The 18904-nt window shown below is 41.8% G+C and overlaps 1 protein-coding gene across 4 annotated transcripts; it reads left to right on the top strand.

Annotated features, from left to right (window-relative positions):
* The first annotated feature begins 171 nt into the window (after positions 1-171).
* Positions 172-17454, top strand: LOC118368407 (serine protease 3-like). Of its 4 annotated transcripts, none has more exons than XM_035752474.2 (5): positions 14281-14400; positions 14522-14717; positions 16532-16735; positions 16816-16955; positions 17242-17454. In XM_035752474.2, exons 2-5 carry the CDS (start codon positions 14711-14713, stop codon positions 17407-17409), a joined length of 519 nt encoding a protein of 172 aa, XP_035608367.2. In that variant the 5' UTR covers positions 14281-14400; positions 14522-14710; the 3' UTR covers positions 17410-17454. The 4 variants fall into 4 exon arrangements, with proteins under 4 accessions (XP_052352878.1, XP_052352879.1, XP_035608367.2 ...); XM_035752473.2 differs by having other exon boundaries at positions 16500-16735; XM_052496918.1 differs by lacking the exons at positions 14281-14400; positions 14522-14717 and adding an exon at positions 172-266 and having other exon boundaries at positions 16500-16735.
* The last annotated feature ends 1450 nt before the right edge of the window (positions 17455-18904 follow it).

The raw sequence follows: 18904 nt of genomic DNA, 5'->3' as shown, positions 1-18904 counted from the left end.
AGAACCTTTGCCTTTCCACCACATACTGCACATTCTTTACCCCTCCTTCCATTCTCTTCTTCTCTCCCAGGCCTTACCTCGGGTGATTCTCACAAGAGAATCCTTGGAGGGGAACCTTGCAATGACAATTATGCTAAGCACTATGTGAAACTCAAGGCCACTAGATTGATAGAAGCTTTAAATAAAATGGAGTCACGAGAATGTGGTGGCTCTCTTATTCATGAGAAATGGGTCCTTACAGCTGAGCACTGCACTAGCTATGGGAGGTAAAGTGATGGCTAAACTTTATCTACAGGAAGATGAATGTTTTATATTGGCACAGGGTGATATGGGTTAATTATGTCATTTTTATGTCATTTGTTTGTATGGCAACTAGTTTTGATTTGGTATTCTGCTGATTACCTGTCAAGCTGTTTATGGATTCCTTAATTAATTTGTTTCTCTCAATTGCGTAAAAGCGTTTTTTGGAACGTCCCTATTTCAGAACAACAATAATTGAAAGCGTAAATACGTTTGCAGAACATCTGATCATTTATTGCAGTTGTACCTTGATTGAATACCTCAGACTCCTTAAAAAAAATAATTGTCATAAATGAATAGAAAATTCACTGTAAGGTGTTTTGAGAAATGGTTACAGATGTGTTCACTCTTTCCGACAATCCGTAAATACTGGAGCACAACATTTGAAATGTCTCTTTCAGTGTGACATCAGGTACAATATAGGGAACGATCTAGGTGAAGAGGACTATCAAAGTATAACGATTTTTTACAATATTGTGCACATGCAGAGAATGAATTTGGGTTACCTCTACTTCTAAGTAACTTTGGGACCTCCTATGTCATCCTCTCCAACATTGTGAGCATCCATTACAGAGCTTTGTTTTAGTGTGGATTGAGATCTACATTCATATCAGATGTGTTCTTCCAGTGTATTCACCTTTCCTTATTTCTATGTTGGATTGTGTTTCAGCTTGCAGATGGAAAGTCTTCAAACCTATGAACAGACTTTGTACTGAATACATGTAACGGAATTGAATTGTGATGATACTGATGAATGAATCCTGCGCACAATGTGCCTTCTTTTCCATTTTCTTTTTGATCAGGAATTATATTTGTTTTAATGTGTGTTCAATTGTTTGGTGAAATAAGCTTAAAAGCAGAGTAATTTCTAATATCCTATAATGCTGCATCTTTTGATGAATATATTTATGTTTTGAGAAAGCACCAACATTTTTTAAATGTTTTTACTGTTTTCAAAAGACCACAGAGTTCTGTGTCTTTAGAACACGGTTTTGAAAATCAACATTGTTCCAAGAAATGCTTGTACGCCATTGAGAAAAACTGTAACTCATCATCTTCGACATTGTGACCTTCCATTACGAGCTTTGCTTTGGTGTTGGCTGAGGCCTATCCATTCATATCAGCAGTTCTCCACTGTACTCACCTGTCCTTATTTCTACTGGGGATTGTCTTTCTGCTTGGTGGTGGAAAGTCTACCAACCTGTCAGCAGAGCAGCCTACGTATTGAATACATTGGATTGTGATCATACCAATGAATGAATGCTGCACAAAATGTACTTATTTTACATGTTATTTTGATTCAGGAAGGATATATAATTTGATGTGTATGACATTGTTTGGTAAAATATGCATAAAAGGTGAGCATTTGCCCATAATTATGCATCATTTAATAGTATTCTGAGCATCATGATTTAGTGACTGCAAATAAAATCTATTGATTAAATGTGAGGCAACTTGAGGCAAAAGGTATATATGGCTGTGATAATCTTCTTGCAGGCAGTCATGTTCTTTGGAAGAATGTATTTGCCATTTTGGCAGTATAGTTTTGATGATGTATTTGCTTTTTGAGAAGGCAACTACATATGCATTTACTATTTTGCAAAAGGCTACAGAGTTCTGTGACTGTTTTGAAAATGGGCAACATTGTTCCAAAAAAATGCTTGTACATGATTGAGAAACTCTAACTGATCTTTTATAACCCAAGGTAACAGTGATACACAAACTGTCTCTTTATACGTATTCCCTTTAGTACAATAACAGCGATACTGGGTGCACATCCAGGTGGAACACCTAAACCAGAAGAGGTCCAGATTCCTGAAGAAAACATACGACGTTATATAAAAACACAAGTCACTCATGACATCATGCTACTGAAGCTGCCTAAGGCATACCCTCAGTTCACTACCATTCAGCTTCCTCCCTTAATATGCAAGACACCTGAGTTGAAGGAGAATGTGAGAATTGCAGGCTGGAGTTACACAGAAGTTGAGTGATGCACAAGAACCTACTTGCAGGATTTATATCATTTTCTCTAATCTAACTCCACAGATGGTAGAAAGCCAGAGAAACTACAGTGTTCAAAATCAGGAGACCTCCAAGTCACTGCGTGTTACCCCACAGAAGATGCTCAAACCAAAATTCAAAAGCGATTCTGCGCAGCAGCTCCAGGGAAGATGGACGCCTGCCATGTAAGACTGACTTCAATTCACACGCTTACAATTCCCTGCCTAGTTACATACAATTTCTGCCCCAAAAATAACAGTGGTGGGCGACTAACTTATCTAATTTTATTTACAGTAAAAGTCAATCGAACAACCTTCATAATCTTTTATCATTACTTTATCAAATGAAGAGTTGATTACTGAATAATGTGATTAGTGCTGTTGGCATGCAAACCATTTGTTGTACTTCTTAATGTAGGCCCATCGCATTAAATAGATCATATTTGTGTTTATTCTTCTGTACTTCACACAGGGGGACTCTGGATTAAGTCTGATGAACACAGAAGGCCTCCTGTATGGTGTGACCTCACAGGCTAGTAAAACAGAGTGTAAAGTTATAATCAACTTCATGGATGTATGCAAGTACCGAGGATGGATAATGGAAGAAATCAATAAAGATAATTCATTGAATAGTGAGTAAACAAAGGATGTACTCCAAATAAAAGGTGTTCTCAGATCTCCAGATCTCCTTGAGTGAATCCTGGAATATTCTTTGCCTGTACACAGTCTAGCAGGATTGTAGTGTTTTGGCAGAAAGCCAGTAGCGGTGCGTGGGTTCAAAAATATTCATATTACAACCTATGTGTTGTGATAATTGTGTTTGCTCTATAACCTGTTAGTTCATATGCCTTCCGACCATGCTATATAGGCCTAAAGCCCAGACAATGAGAAGACACAGTGGCATAGTAAATAGTAATAGTAAATTCAACCACACCTTTGTTTCATCACAAAACCAGAGAGCAACCTCTGTCTGGGGAACTCCACAAAGCATATTGCATGTAACAAATGCTTACATGACCTACAGCATGGTGAAGCAAGTTAATGTTTACAACATTTTCACTAAACAACTATTGATTTAGAACCACGGAGAGTTACTGCAAGTAGCAAAGAAAACAGGAGCTGCCTCCACTGTTCCAGCACCATTTCAACTTCAACAACATCAAATCATCTATGCTTAGTTTAATACAGTGACAACTAAAAGATACCAAAAACTATTTATTACAATCAACGTAAGCTAAATATGATGTGTCTGTTAATGCTTGATTCGGATTTCTGTGGGTGTGTGGCATTTGTGCAAGTAGAAAAACTTGAATTTGTGGTTGGATCAGAATTGCCATTATAATCATTGGCTAGCATGGAGGATTAATTAAAACCACTAGTCCAAATCACTATCTCCACCATGGCCAATTTAGGAAAGGGATCATTTTAGCTAGCTAGCCACCAGAGGACAACAACACAACCAATTTATGTCAGTGACGTTTGGCTCTCGATGTGATATGATTGGAGTAATGCAAAATCAATCAAATGTATATATAAAGCCCTTATTACATCAGCTGATGTCACAAAGTGCTGTACAGAAAACCAGCCTAAAACAAGCAATGCAGGTGTAGAAGCACGGTGGCTAGGAAAAACACCCTGGAAAGGCCGGAACCTAGGAAGAAACTTAGAGAGGAACCAGGCTAGGAGGGGTGGCCAGTCCTCTTCTGGCTGTGCCGGGGGGAGATTATAACAGAACATGGCCAAGATGTTCAAATATTTATAGAAGACCAGCAGGGTCAAATAATAATAATCACAGTGGTTGTAGAGGGTGCAACAGGTCAGCACCTCAGGAGTAAATGTCAGTTGGCTTTTCATAGCCGATCATTGAGAGTATCTCTACCGTTCCTGCTGTTTCTAGAAAGTTGAAAACAGCAGGTCTGGGACAGGTAGCACGTCCGGTGAACAGGTCAGAGTTCCATATCCGCAAGCAGAACAGTTGAAACTGGAGCAGCAGCACGATCAGGTGGACTGGGGACAGCAAGGAGTCATCAGGCCAGGTAGTCCTGAGTTATGTCCCTAGGGCTCAGGTCCTGCGAGAGCGAGAGCGAGAGCGAGAGCGAGAGAGAGAGAGAGAGAGAGAGAGAGAGAGAGAGAGAGAGAAGAAAGAAAGAAAGAAAGAAAGAAAGAAAGAAAGAAAGAAAAAGAGAGAGAGAAATAGAGAGAGCATACTTAAATTCACACAGGATAAGGATAAGACAGGATAAATACTCCAGATATAACAGTCTGACCTAGCCCCCCGACACATAAACTATTGCAGCATAAATACTGGAGGCTGAGACAGGAGGGGTCGAGAGACACTGTGGCCCCCTTCCGACGATACCCGATACCCCTGTCCGACGATACTCCCGGACAGGGCCAAACAGGCAGGATATAACCCCACCCACTTCGCCAAAGCACAGCCCCCACACCACTAGAGGGATATCTTCAAGCACCAACTTACCATCCTGAGACAAGGCCGAGTATAGCCCACAAAGATCTCCCCCACAGAAGAAAACCAAGGGGGGCGAACCCGGACAGGAAGAACACGTCAGTGACCCAACCCACTCAAGCGACGCACCCCTCCTAAGGACGGCATGGAAGAGCACAAGTAAGCCAGTGACTCAGCCCCTGTAATAGGGTTTGAGGTAGAGAATCCCAGTGGAGAGAAGGGAACCGGCCAGGTAGAGACAGCAAGGGCGGGTCGTTGCTCGAGTGCCTTTCCGTTCACCTTCACACTCCTGGGCCAGACTACAGTAAATCCTAGGACCTACTGAAGAGATGAGTCTTCAATAAAGACTTAAAGGTTGAGACCGAGTCTGCGTCTCTCACGTGGATAGGCAGACCGTTGCATAAAAATGGAGCGCTGTAGGAGAAAGCCCTGCCTTTTTGCAATGCTACGTAGATAGAAAAAAGCTGTCCTTGAAACAGTCTTGATATGTTCGTCAAAAGAGAGATCAGGGACCAGAGTAATGCTGAAGTCCTTCACAGTTTTATTTGAGACGACTGCACAACTATCAATATTAATTGTCAGATTCAACAGAAGATCTCATTGTTTCTTGGGACCTAGAACTTGCATCTCTGTTTTGTCCAAGTTTAAAAGTAGAACATTTGCCGCCATCCACTTCCTTATGTCTGAAACACAGGCTTCCAGGGAGGGCAATTTTGGGGCTTCAACATGTTTCATCGAAATGTACAGCTGTGTGTCATCCGCATAGCAGTGAAAGTTAACATTATGTTTCCGAATGACATCACCAAGAGGTCAAATATATAGTGAAAATAGTGGTCCTAAAACGGAGCCTTAAGGAACACCGAAAGTTACAGTTGATTTGTCAGAGGACAAACCATCTACAGAGACAAACTGATATCTTTCCGACTGATAAGATCGAAACCAGGCCAGAACTTGTCTGTGTAGACCAATTTGGGATTCCAATCTCTCCAAAAGAATGTGGTGATCGATGATATCAAAAGCAGCACTAAGGTCTAGGAGCACGAGCACAGATGCAGAGCCTTGGTCTGACACCATTAAAAGGTAATTTACCACCTTCACAAGGGCAGTCTCAGTGTTTTGATGGGGTCTAAAACCAGACTGAAGCGTTTCATGTACAGTTTAAGTCGGAGGTTTACAAACACTTAGGATGGAGTCAATAAAACTTGGTTTTTCAACCACTCCACAAATTTATTGTTAACAAACTGTAGTTGTTGCAAGTTGGTTAGGACATCTACTTTGTGCATGACACAAGTAATTTTTCCAACAATTGTTTACAGACAGATTATTTCACTTATAATTCACTGTATCACGATTCCAGTGGTTCAGAAGTTTACATACACTAAGTTGGCTGTGCATTTAATCAGCTCAGAAAATTCCAGAAAATTATGTCATGGCTTTAGAAGCTTCTGATAGGCTAATTGACATAATTTGAGTCAATTGGAGGTGTACCTGTGGATGTATTTCAAGGCCTACCTTCAAACTCAGTGCCTCTTTGCTTGACATCATGGGGAAATCAAAAGAAATCAGCCAAGACCTTAGAAAACTGTAGACTTCCACAGGTCTGGTTCATCCTTGGGAGAAATTTCCAAACACCTGAAGGTACCACGTTCATCTGTACAAACAATAGTACACAAGTATAAACACCATGGGACCACGCAGCCGTCATACCGCTCAGAAAGGAGATGTGTTCTGTCTGCTGGAGATGAACGTACTTGGTGTGAAAAGTGCAAATCAATCCCAGAACAACAGCAAAGGACCTTGTGAAGATACCTGAGGAAACAGGTACAAAGGTATCTATATCCACAATAAATCAAGTCCTATATCAACATAACCTGAAAGGCCGCTCATCAAGGAAGAAACCATTGCTCCAAATTCGCGATAGAAATGCCAGACTACAGTTTCCAACTGCACATGGGGACAAAGATTGTACTTTTTGGAGAAATGTCCTCTGGTCTGATGAAACAAAAATGGCCCTAAAGACCATCGTTATGTTTGGAGGAAACAGGGGGAGGCTTGCAAGACGAAGAACACCATCCCAACCGTGAAGCATGGGGGTGGTAGCATCATACTGTGGGGGTTCTTTGCTGCAGGGGGACTTCTGACCCACTGGGAATGTGATGAAAGAAGATAAAAGCGGAAAGAAATAATTCTCTCTACTATTATTCTGACATTTAACATTCTTAAAACAAAGTGGTGATCCTAACTGACCTAAGAGGGAATTTTTACTAGGATTAAATGTCAGGAATTGTGAAAAACTTAGTTTAAATGTATTTGGCTAAGGTGTATGTAAACTTCCGACTTCAACTGTACATGTTTTGTCTTACATTTACATTTACATTTAAGTCATTTAGCAGAAGCTCTTGAGTTGCTGTGCAACAGCTTGTTCTAAAATTGTTGAGAGGAATGGGAGATTTGATTAGGCCGATAGTTTTTTATATTTTCTGGGTCAAGTTTTGGCTTTTTCAAGAGAGGCTTTATTACTGCCACTTGTAGCGAGTTTCATACACGTCTGGTGGACAGAGAGCCGTTTATTATGTTATACATTGCAGGGCCAAGCACAAGAAGCAGCTCTTTCAGTAGTTTAGTTGGAATTGGGTCCAGTATGCAGCTTGAAGGTTTTGAGGACATGATTATTTTCAACAATGTGTCAACAGCTATAGTATTAAAAAACTTGAGTGTCTCCCTTGATCCTAGGTCCTGTGCAGACTCAGAACAACTGAGCTTTGGAGGAATGCGCAGATTTAAAGAGGTGTCCGTAATTTGCTTTCTAATGATCATGGTCTTTCGTCAAAGAAGTTGATTAATTTATTACTGTCAGGACCCGGTTACGAACCCAGGTCTCCGGAGTGAGAAACAGTCACTTAACCAACTGAGCCACGAATAGTCGGCAGAACCCAGAAGATGAGGCAGACACAGCAGTACTTGAGACGGTGTATTTAATGAAGTAAAAAATGAAGTTCTTCAGGAAAACATGTAACTCCACAACCTCAAAAGGAATCCTACAAGAACAAAGGTAATCCTCCAAGACAAAAAAGGTAAATCCACAAGGTGGAAGGTAAAGCACAAAAAGCCTCAAAAGATACTCAAAAAACAAACAAACAAGAACAAAAAACAGAATTCCACAAGAGAGTCCACCGGGATCAACAAGAGTTCTCAGAGTACTAGGGCTGGGTGCTAACATACAAACACAGAGCAAAGAACAGAGGAAAACAAAGGGTTTAAATACAATCAGGGGAAACGAGGCACAGGTGCAAATAATAATGGGGATCAAGGGAAAACAAAAGGTCAAAAGGCACAATGGGGGCATCTAGTGACCAAAAACCGGAACAACCCTGGCCAAATCCTGACAATTACTGCTGAAGTGAAAGCCATCCTCTCTTTGGGAATGCTGCTTTTTAGTCAGCATTGCGAGAGTATCAAAAATACATTTTGGATCATTCTTCTTTTCCTCAATTAAGTTGGAAAAATAGGATGATTGAGCAGCAGTGAGGGCTCTTCGATACTGGACGGTACTGTCTTTCCAAGCTAGTCGGAAGACATCCAGTTTGGTGTAGCGCCATTTCCGTTCCAATTTTCTGGTAGCCTGCTTCAGAGCTCTGTTATTTTCTGTATACCAGGTAGCTAGTTTCTTGTGACAAATGTTTTCGGTTTTAGGGGTGCGACTGCATCTAGGGTATTGCTCAAGGGGCGGCAGAGTAGCCTAGTGGTTAGAGCGTTGGACTAGTAACCGGAAGGTTGCAAGTTCAAACCCCCGAGCTGACAAGGTACAAATCTGTCGTTCTGCCCCTGAATAGGCAGTTAACCCACTGTTCCTAGGCTGTCATTGAAAATAAGAATTTGTTCTTAACTGACTTGCCTGGTAAAAAAAAAGGTTATATTGAGTTCCTCAGTTAGGTGGTTAACTGTACTCTGATGTCCTTGGGTAGGTGGAGGGAGTCTGGAAGGTCATCTAGGAATCTTTCTGTTGTCCAAGAATTTATAGAACAGCTTTTGATGATCCTTGGTTGGAGTCTGAGCAGATTATTTGTTGCGATTGCAAACATAATAAAATGGTGGTCTGATAGTCCAGGATTATGAGCAAAAACATTAAGATCCACAATATTTATTCCATGGGACAAAACTACATCCAGAGTATGATTGTGGCAGTGAGTTGGTCCGGAGACATGTTGGACAATGATGATGGCTCCGAAAGCCTTTTGGAGTGGGTCTGTGGACTTTTCCATGAGAATATTAAAGTCATCAAAAATGTGAATATTATCTGCCATGACTACAAGGTCCGATAGGAATTCAGGGAACTCCGTGAGGAATGCTGTATTTGGCCAAGGAGGCCTGTAAACTGTAGCTATAAAAAGTGATTGAGTAGGCTGCATTGATTTCATGACTAGAAGCTCTACAGATGAAAACGCAGTCGTTTTCCTTTTTGTAAATTGAAATTTGCTATGGTAAATGTTAGCAACACCTCCACCTTTGCGGGATGTGCAGGGGATATGGTCACTAGTGTAACCTGGAGGTGAGGTCTCATTTAACACAGTAAATTCATCAGGCTTAAACCTTGTTTCAGTCAGGCCAATCACATCAAGATTGTGATCAGTTCATTGACTATAACTGCTTAGAAGTGAGGGATCTAACATTAAGTAGCCCTATTTTGAGATGTGAGATATCACAATCTCTTTCAATAATGACAGGAATGGAGCAGGTCTTTATTCCAGTGAAATTGCTGAGGCGAACACCTCCATGTTTAGTTTTTCCCAACCTAGATCGAGACACAGACACGGTCTCAATGGGGATAGCTGAGCTGACTACACTGACTGTACTAGTGGCAGACTCCACTAAGCTGGCAGACTGGCTAACAGCCTGCTGCCTGGCATGCACTTTATCTCATTGTGGAGCTAGGTGGTTAGAGCCCTGTTCGTAGATAAAATGAGAGTACCCCTCCAGCTAGCATGGAGTCCGTCACTCCTCGCCCAGCGGGCCAGGCTTGGTCCTATTTGTGGGTGAGTCCCAGAAAGAGGGCCAATTATCTACAAATTCTATCTTTTGGGAGGGGCAGAAAACACTTTTCAATCAGCAATTGAGTTGTGAAACTGCTGAAGAGCTCATCACTCCCCCTAGCTGGGAGGGGGCCAGAGACAATTACTCGATGCCGACACATCTTTCTAGCTGATTTACACGCTGAAGCTATGTTTTGCTTGGTGACCTCTGACTTTTTCATCCTAACATTGTTGGTGCTTTCCCTTGGCGCTGCTTGACACTGCTTTCCATTGACGCTTTTCTTTGGTGCCTCAGGACCATTCATTGTTGAGCTCACTCAGGTTAGCTCAACGCTGATTGGATATTATTTTATTTTAAAAATTATCAAGGGAGGCCAAATGCTTGCTGGCTTCCCTTGCATTCAATGCTACGGGCAGCAACAATGTCAAGCTCTTTTGGACCAGAAAGCATCAGATAGATGGCCTACACATTCAGAGACCATACAGAGAAAGAGGGGCGCTGTTTCACTCGCTCGGATGCCTTCTCTGGTGAGACACATTCAGCCTCTTGCGAATTGAAGGAAAATTATGAAAACAGAGAGACGAAAGATAAAATAATTTATGTATTTTTTGGGGGGGGGGTTTGTCCATTTAAGGAACCCTGGCTTCCCTTGGCATCTATGAATACACACCACTGAGGCAAGGAACAGCTTTTTGAAATAAATTCCACATTTGTGCAAGTGTCTAAACCCTAAAACCTATTGATCGGTAGTAATTTTGTGGTTTAAGGGATTTACAGAATGGTAACAAGATGACACACAAAAAATACATATATAGCCAAGAACAATCAGTGCATTAAATAGAACTATCCAGGATACAAACAATATTCTTTTAGTTATTGTATTTTCATTTCTGTGAAGGGTGACGTGCAGGGATCAGATTTCTCCTGCTATATTGGAGAATGGCTCTCAGGACTCATCAATAAGAATACAGTGATACAGGCCCACAGTAAGTGGTGCAGGAGGGACCTGGAGGCCAGAGGGAGTGGGCATTCCGTTTCAAAGTGATAAAAAGTGCATGCCATTTTCTGAATATATTTATGATTCTATAAGAGAGTTAGGATCATTTTTGTTGCTCATTTGACTCATTCAAATATACTTCTCCAGAGCCTATTTGAATTTGAATTGGCCCTTTGCCTGCCGTTAAAGCATGAGATAGTACCTAGTGGTCAGTGCAGGTTTTCTTCACAGTGAATGCTATATCTTAGCTGGGACTTTTATCTGCTTTTCTAGGCAAACAAGTCCATTTATGAGTCACTGTGGTGTTGGGCTAATAAGAGCAGGCTATGTAGCTTTTACAATGTGTCATACCACCTTACAAGTAATTGACTGACTTTATTGTACCTGCAGGGAAACGTTATTTGCAGTATCATGTATAACTTTCAACCATGTTTAAAAGGGACAAGAAAAGACACATTAGAAAAGGCATTCTTTATGATGATATAAATTCATCAGTATATACAGTATGAAGATCAGCCTGCTGTTCTTGATGAGTGGGAAGAGACATTAAAAGAAAGGATATCAAACATGGCACAAATGATAGTCTAGGTTTTCCTGCAAGCTGATGTCTACCTGCACCCTGATGGGAGTAGATCAAATTCATGTGGATGGCTTGGGTCAGAAAATAATTTCTGGGCATTGCTGGGGGCCCTAACCTTAAAGCTCTTATTCAAGCCTGTCTGTCACACTCCCAGTACCTTTCCTGCTGTGGTGATCATTCTTCTCAGCATGTTCTTTTGAGTGAAAATGGCATTACCAAATCACCAGACAATGCAAAGGGATAACCCATTCATCAACCGTCTCTCATATCAGGCTCAGCCAGCCACCACGCCACTGGAGAACAGTAATGGTAACAGCCGCTACGCCACTGGAGAACAGTAATGGTAATAGCCAGCCGCCACGCCACTGGAGAACAGTAATGGTAACAGCCAGCCGCCACGCCACTGGAGAACAGTAATGGTAACAGCTGCCACGCCACTGGAGAACAGTAATGGTAAAAGCTGCCACGCCACTGGAGAACAGTAATGGTAACAGCCATCCGCTATGCCACTGGAAAACAGTGATGGTAACAGCTGCCACGCCACTGGAGAACAGTAATGGTAACAGCTGCCACGCCAATGGAGAACAGTAATGGTAACAGCCAGCCGCCACACCACTGGAGAACAGTAATGGTAACAGCCGCCACGCCACTGGAGAACAGTAATGGTAACAGCTGCCACACCACTGGTGAACAGTAATGGTAACAGCTGCCACGCCACTGGAGAACAGTAATGGTAATACCTGCCACGCCACTGGAGAATAGTAATGGTAACAGCTGCCACGCCACTGGAGAACAGTAATGGTAAAAGCTGCCACGCCACTGGAGAACAGTAATGGTAACAGCCACCACGCCACTGGAGAACAGTAATGGTAACAGCTGCCACGCCACTGGAGAGCAGTAATGGTAACAGCCAGCCGCCACGCCACTGGAGAACAGTAATGGTAACAGCCAGCTGCCATGCCACTGGAGAACAGTAATGGTAACAGCCAGCCGCCACGACACTGGAGAACAGTAATGGTAACAGCCAGCCGCCACGCCACTGGAGAACAGTAATGGTAACAGCCAGCCGCCATGCCACTGGAGAACAGTAATGGTAACAGCCAGCCGCCACGACACTGGAGAACAGTAATGGTAACAGCCAGCCGCCACGCCACTGGAGAACAGTAATGGTAACAGCCAGCCGCCATGCCACTGGAGAACAGTAATGGTAACAGCCGCCACGCCACTGGAGAACAGTAATGGTAACAGCTGCCACGCCACTGGAGAACAGTAATGGTAACCGCTGCCACGCCACTGGAGAACAGTAATGGTAACAGCTGCCAAGCCACTGGAGAACAGTAACGGTAACACCTGCCACGCCACTGGAGAACAGTAATAGTAACAACTGCCACGCCACTGGAGAACAGTAATGGTAACAGCCAGCCGCCACGCCACTGGAGAACAGTAATGGTAACAGCTGCCACGCCACTGGAGAACAGTAATGGTAACAGCTGCCACGCCACTGGAGAACAGTAACGGTAACACCTGCCACGCCACTGGAGAACAGTAATGGTAACAGCTGCCACGCCACTGGAGAACAGTAATGGTAACAGCCAGCCGCCACGCCACTGGAGAACAGTAATGGTAACAGCCAGCCGCCACGCCACTGGAGAACAGTAATGGTAACAGCCAGCCGACACGCCATTGGAGAACAGTAATGGTAACAGCCGCTACGCCTCTGGAGAACAGTAATGGTAACAGCCGGTACACCGCTGGAGAAGAGTAATGGTAACAGCCGCTACGCCGCTGGAGAACAGTAATGGTAACAGCCGCTACGCCGCTGGAGAACAGTAATGGTAACAGCCGCTACGCCGCTGGAGAACAGTAATGGTAACAGCCGCTACGCCTCTGGAGAACAGTAATGGTAACAGCCGGTACACCGCTGGAGAAGAGTAATGGTAACAGCCGCTACGCCGCTGGAGAACAGTAATGGTAACAGCCGCTACGCCGCTGGAGAACAGTAATGGTAACAGCCGCTACGCCACTGGAGAACAATAATGGTAACAGCTGCTACGCCACTGGAGAACAGTAATGGTAACAGCCATCCGCTACGCCACTGGAGAACAGTAATAGTAACAGCCATCCGCTACGCCACTGGAGAACAGTAATGGTAACAGCCAGCCGCCACGCCACTGGAGAACAGTAATGGTAACAGCCAGCCCACTGGAGAACAGTAATGGTAACAGCTGCCACGCCACTGGAGAACAGTAATGGTAACAGCTGCCAAACCACTGGAGAACAGTAATGGTAACAGCTGCCACGCGACTGGAGAACAGTAATGGTAACAGCCATCCGCTACACCACTGGAGAACAGTAATGGTAACAGCCATCCGCTACGCCACTGGAGAACAGTAATGGTAACAGCTGCCACACTACTGGAGAACAGTAATGGTAACAGGGATCTCCTTTTCATCCTCGCTTTACACTGACAAAATAATACTATAATAACAGACATGAAGGTGTATCTGGGCAAAAATAATGTCCTCATGGTGAGTAACTATAACTTCTTACCATATTATTACCATGTTATTACCACTTTATTCAGTTCAGCAATGTAAAGTGCTTACAGTTTTTTATTCAGAATTTAAGTTGAAGTTGTTGTAGGCTACAACTTTACAATTACATCAATAAATATTTTTATTTACAATGATTCGCTACATTATATTTATGCCTTGGGATCCTTTTGAGCCACTCAACCCATAACTTCAGCACATAACTTCATATCTGAAGGTGTACTCAAATATAATGCAAATATACTTACTTACATCAGATTTCAAAGGACCTGATCTACTTACACAAAATAAGCAGCCAATAGAGTTGAATTGATTAAAATACTTAAAGCTCATTGGTCAGTGTGTAATTTGAAGGTGAGATAACTGTTGAGGTGTCAAGGAATGACAAGAACAAAAAGGAAGAAGAGTGGCATCAGGATGACAAGTCATTATGAGGGGTTGCGTTTCTCTGTTCATTTTGCTCTTGGCTGGTAAGGATTTACTTATTTGAAATGTTTTGCGTTATTGTAGTTGTATGTTAAAGAACCTTTGCCTTTCCACCACATACTGCACATTCTTTACCCCTCCTTCCATTCTCTTCTTCTCTCCCAGGCCTTACCTCGGGTGATTCTCACAAGAGAATCCTTGGAGGGGAACCTTGCGATGACAATTATGCTAAGCACTATGTGAAACTCAAGGCCACTAGATTGATAGAACCTTTAAATAAAATGGAGTCACAAGAATGTGGTGGCTCTCTTATTCGTGAGAAATGGGTCCTTACAGCTGAGCACTGCACTAGCTATGGGAGGTAAAGTGATGGCTAAACTTTATCTACAGGAAGATGAATGTTTTATATTGGCACAGGGTGATATGGGTTAATTATGTCATTTTTATGTCATTTGTTTGTATGGCAACTAGTTTTGATTTGGTATTCTGCTGATTACCTGTCAAGCTGTTTATGGATTCCTTAATTAATTTGTTTCTCTCAATTGCCTAAAAGCGTTTTTTGGAACGTCCCTATTTCAGAACAACAATAATTGAAAGCGTAAATACGTTTGCAGAACATCTGATCATTTATTGCAGTTGTACCTTGATTGAATACCTCAGACTCCTTAAAAAAAATAATTGTCATAAATGAATAGAAAATTCACTGTAAGGTGTTTTGAGAAATGGTTACAGATGTGTTCACTCTTTCCGACAATCCGTAAATACTGGAGCACAACATTTGAAATGTCTCTTTCAGTGTGACATCAGGTACAATATAGGGAACGATCTAGGTGAAGAGGACTATCAAAGTATAACGATTTTTACAATATTGTGCACATGCAGAGAATGAATTTGGGTTACCTCTACTTCTAAGTAACTTTGGGACCTCCTATGTCATCCTCTCCAACATTGTGAGCATCCATTACAGAGCTTTGTTTTAGTGTGGATTGAGATCTACATTCATATCAGATGTGTTCTTCCAGTGTATTCACCTTTCCTTATTTCTATGTTGGATTGTGTTTCAGCTTGCAGATGGAAAGTCTTCAAACCTATGAACAGACTTTGTACTGAATACATGTAACGGAATTGAATTGTGATGATACTGATGAATGAATCCTGCGCACAATGTGCCTTCTTTTCCATTTTCTTTTTGATCAGGAATTATATTTGTTTTAATGTGTGTTCAATTGTTTGGTGAAATAAGCTTAAAAGCAGAGTAATTTCTAATATCCTATAATGCTGCATCTTTTGATGAATATATTTATGTTTTGAGAAAGCACCAACATTTTTTAAATGTTTTTACTGTTTTCAAAAGACCACAGAGTTCTGTGTCTTTAGAACACGGTTTTGAAAATCAACATTGTTCCAAGAAATGCTTGTACGCCATTGAGAAAAACTGTAACTCATCATCTTCGACATTGTGACCTTCCATTACGAGCTTTGCTTTGGTGTTGGCTGAGGCCTATCCATTCATATCAGCAGTTCTCCACTGTACTCACCTGTCCTTATTTCTACTGGGGATTGTCTTTCTGCTTGGTGGTGGAAAGTCTACCAACCTGTCAGCAGAGCAGCCTACGTATTGAATACATTGGATTGTGATCATACCAATGAATGAATGCTGCACAAAATGTACTTATTTTACATGTTATTTTGATTCAGGAAGGATATATAATTTGATGTGTATGACATTGTTTGGTAAAATATGCATAAAAGGTGAGCATTTGCCCATAATTATGCATCATTTAATAGTATTCTGAGCATCATGATTTAGTGACTGCAAATAAAATCTATTGATTAAATGTGAGGCAACTTGAGGCAAAAGGTATATATGGCTGTGATAATCTTCTTGCAGGCAGTCATGTTCTTTGGAAGAATGTATTTGCCATTTTGGCAGTATAGTTTTGATGATGTATTTGCTTTTTGAGAAGGCAACTACATATGCATTTACTATTTTGCAAAAGGCTACAGAGTTCTGTGACTGTTTTGAAAATGGGCAACATTGTTCCAAAAAATGCTTGTACATGATTGAGAAACTCTAACTGATCTTTTATAACCCAAGGTAACAGTGATACACAAACTGTCTCTTTATACGTATTCCCTTAAGTACAATAACAGCGATACTGGGTGCACATCCAGGTGGAACACCTAAACCAGAAGAGGTCCAGATTCCTGAAGAAAACATACGACGTTATATAAAAACACAAGTCACTCATGACATCATGCTACTGAAGCTGCCTAAGGCATACCCTCAGTTCACTACCATTCAGCTTCCTCCTTCTACATGCCAGACACCTGAGTTGAAGGAGAATGTGAGAATTGCAGGCTGGAGTTACACAGAAGGTGAATAACACACAGAGTTGAGTGATGCACAAGAACCTACTTGCAGGATTTATATCGTTTTCTCTAATCTAACTCCACAGATGGTAGAAAGCCAGAGAAACTACAGTGTTCAAAACCAGGAGACCTCCAAGTCACTGAGTGTTACCCCACAGAAGATGCTCAAACCAAAATTCAAAAGCGATTCTGCGCAGCAGCTCCAGGGAAGATGGACGCCTGCCATGTAAGACTGATTTCAATTCACACGCTTACAATTCCCTGCCTAGTTACATATCATTTCTGCCCCAAAAATAACAGTGGTGGGTGACTAACTTATCTAATTTTATTTACAGTAAAAGTCAATCGAACAACCTTCATAATCTTTTATCATTACTTTATCAAATGAAGAGTTGATTACTGAATAATGTGATTAGTGCTGTTGGCATGCAAACCATTTGTTGTACTTCTTAATGTAGGCCCATCGCATTAAATAGATAATATTTGTGTTTATTCTTCTGTACCTCACACAGGGGGACTCTGGAGGAAGTCTGATGAACACAGAAGGCCACCTGTATGGTGTGACCTCACAGGGTAGTAAAACAGAGTGTAAAGTTCCAATCAACTTCATGGATGTTTGCAAGTACCGAGAATGGATAATGGAAGAAATCAATAAAGATACTTCATTGAATAGTGAGTAAACAAATGATGTACTCCAAATAAAAGGTCTTCTCAGATCTCCAGATCTCCTTGAGTGAATCCTGGAATATTATTTGCCTCTTTGTATGTACACAGTCTAGCAGGATTGTAGTGTTTTGGCAGAAAGCCAGTAGCGGTGCGTGGGTTCAAAAATATTCATATTACAACCTATGTGTTGTGATAATTGTGTTTGCTCTATAACCTGTTAGTTCATATGCCTTCCGACCATGCTATATAGGCCTAAAGCCCAGACAATGAGAAGACACAGTGGCATAGTAAATTCAACCACACCTTTGTTTCATCACAAAACCGGAGAGCAACCTCTGTCTGGGGAACTCCACAAAGCATATTGCATGTAACAAATGCTTACATGACCTACAGCATGGTCAAGCAAGTTAATGTTTACAACATTTTCACTAAACAACTATTGATTTAGAACCACGGAGAGTTACTGCAAGTAGCAAAGAAAACAGGAGCTGCCTCCACTGTTCCAGCACCATTTCAACTTCAACATTTCAACAACATCAAATAATCTATGCTTAGTTTAAAACAGTGACAACTAAAAGATACTAAAAACTATTTATTACAATCAACGTAAGCCAAATATGATGTGTCTGTTAATGCTTGATTCGGATTTCTGTGGGTGTGTGGCGTTTGTGCAAGTAGAAAAACCATGTTGACTCACCCTACCTGTAGAGAAACTCCAATGCCATCGTCCTCTCTTTCATGTAGAAGAAACAATCTATCACTCTGACATACAGTACACACGTTCATGTTTTGCTGTCCTAGGCTACTTGACAAAAAATGTTGCTCGCTAGCCTAGCTTCCTTTCATGGGCAACGATAGCTAGTTAACATTAGCCCTCTACATCTAGCTATGTATTGAAATCCCGTTCTCTCAGGCCAGGGGCACATTGTATGAATTTGTGGTTGGATCAGAATTGCCATTATAATCATTGGCTAGCATGGAGGGTTAATTAAAACCACTAGTCCAAATCCCTATCTCCACCATGGCCAATTTAGGAAAGGGATCATTTTAGCTAGCTAGCCACCAGAGGACAACAACATAACCAATTTATGTCAGTGACGTTTGGCTCTCGATGCGATATGATTGGAGTAATGCAAAATCAATCAAATGCATATATAAAGGCCTTATTACATCAGCTGATGTCACAAAGTGCTGTACAGAAAACCAGCCTAAAACAAGCAATGCAGGTGTAGAAGCACGGTGGCTAGGAAAAACACCCTGGAAAGGCCGGAAGCTAGAGAGAAACCAGGCTAGGAGGGGTGGCCAGTCCTCTTCTGGCTTTGCTGGGGGGAGATTATAACAGAACATGGCCAAGATGTTCAAATGTTCATAGATGACCAGCAGGGTCAAATAATAATAATCACAGTGGTTGTAGAGGGTGCAACAGATCAGCACCTCAGGAGTAAATGTCAGTTGGCTTTTTTTTTCATATCACTCAGAGTCTCTAACTGAGGAACTACATTCAACCTT

The sequence above is a fragment of the Oncorhynchus keta genome, chromosome 35 (assembly GCF_023373465.1).
Source record: "Oncorhynchus keta strain PuntledgeMale-10-30-2019 chromosome 35, Oket_V2, whole genome shotgun sequence".
NCBI lineage: Eukaryota > Metazoa > Chordata > Actinopteri > Salmoniformes > Salmonidae > Oncorhynchus > Oncorhynchus keta.
The sequence above is the reverse complement of the archived record's forward strand: the minus strand, read 5'-3'. Positions and strand labels throughout refer to the sequence as shown.

What these genes read in the sequence shown, in the direction of transcription:
- LOC118368407 (XM_035752473.2), top strand. Translation starts at nt 14,361, where the DNA reads ATGAGGGGTTGCGTTTCTCTGTTCATTTTGCTCTTGGCTG. An exon ending in GTTCATTTTGCTCTTGGCTG is followed by an intron (nt 14,401 to 14,521) that starts GTAAGGATTTAC and finishes CTTCTCTCCCAG; the next exon opens with GCCTTACCTCGGGTGATTCT. An exon ending in CACTGCACTAGCTATGGGAG is followed by an intron (nt 14,718 to 16,499) that starts GTAAAGTGATGG and finishes TATTCCCTTAAG; the next exon opens with TACAATAACAGCGATACTGG.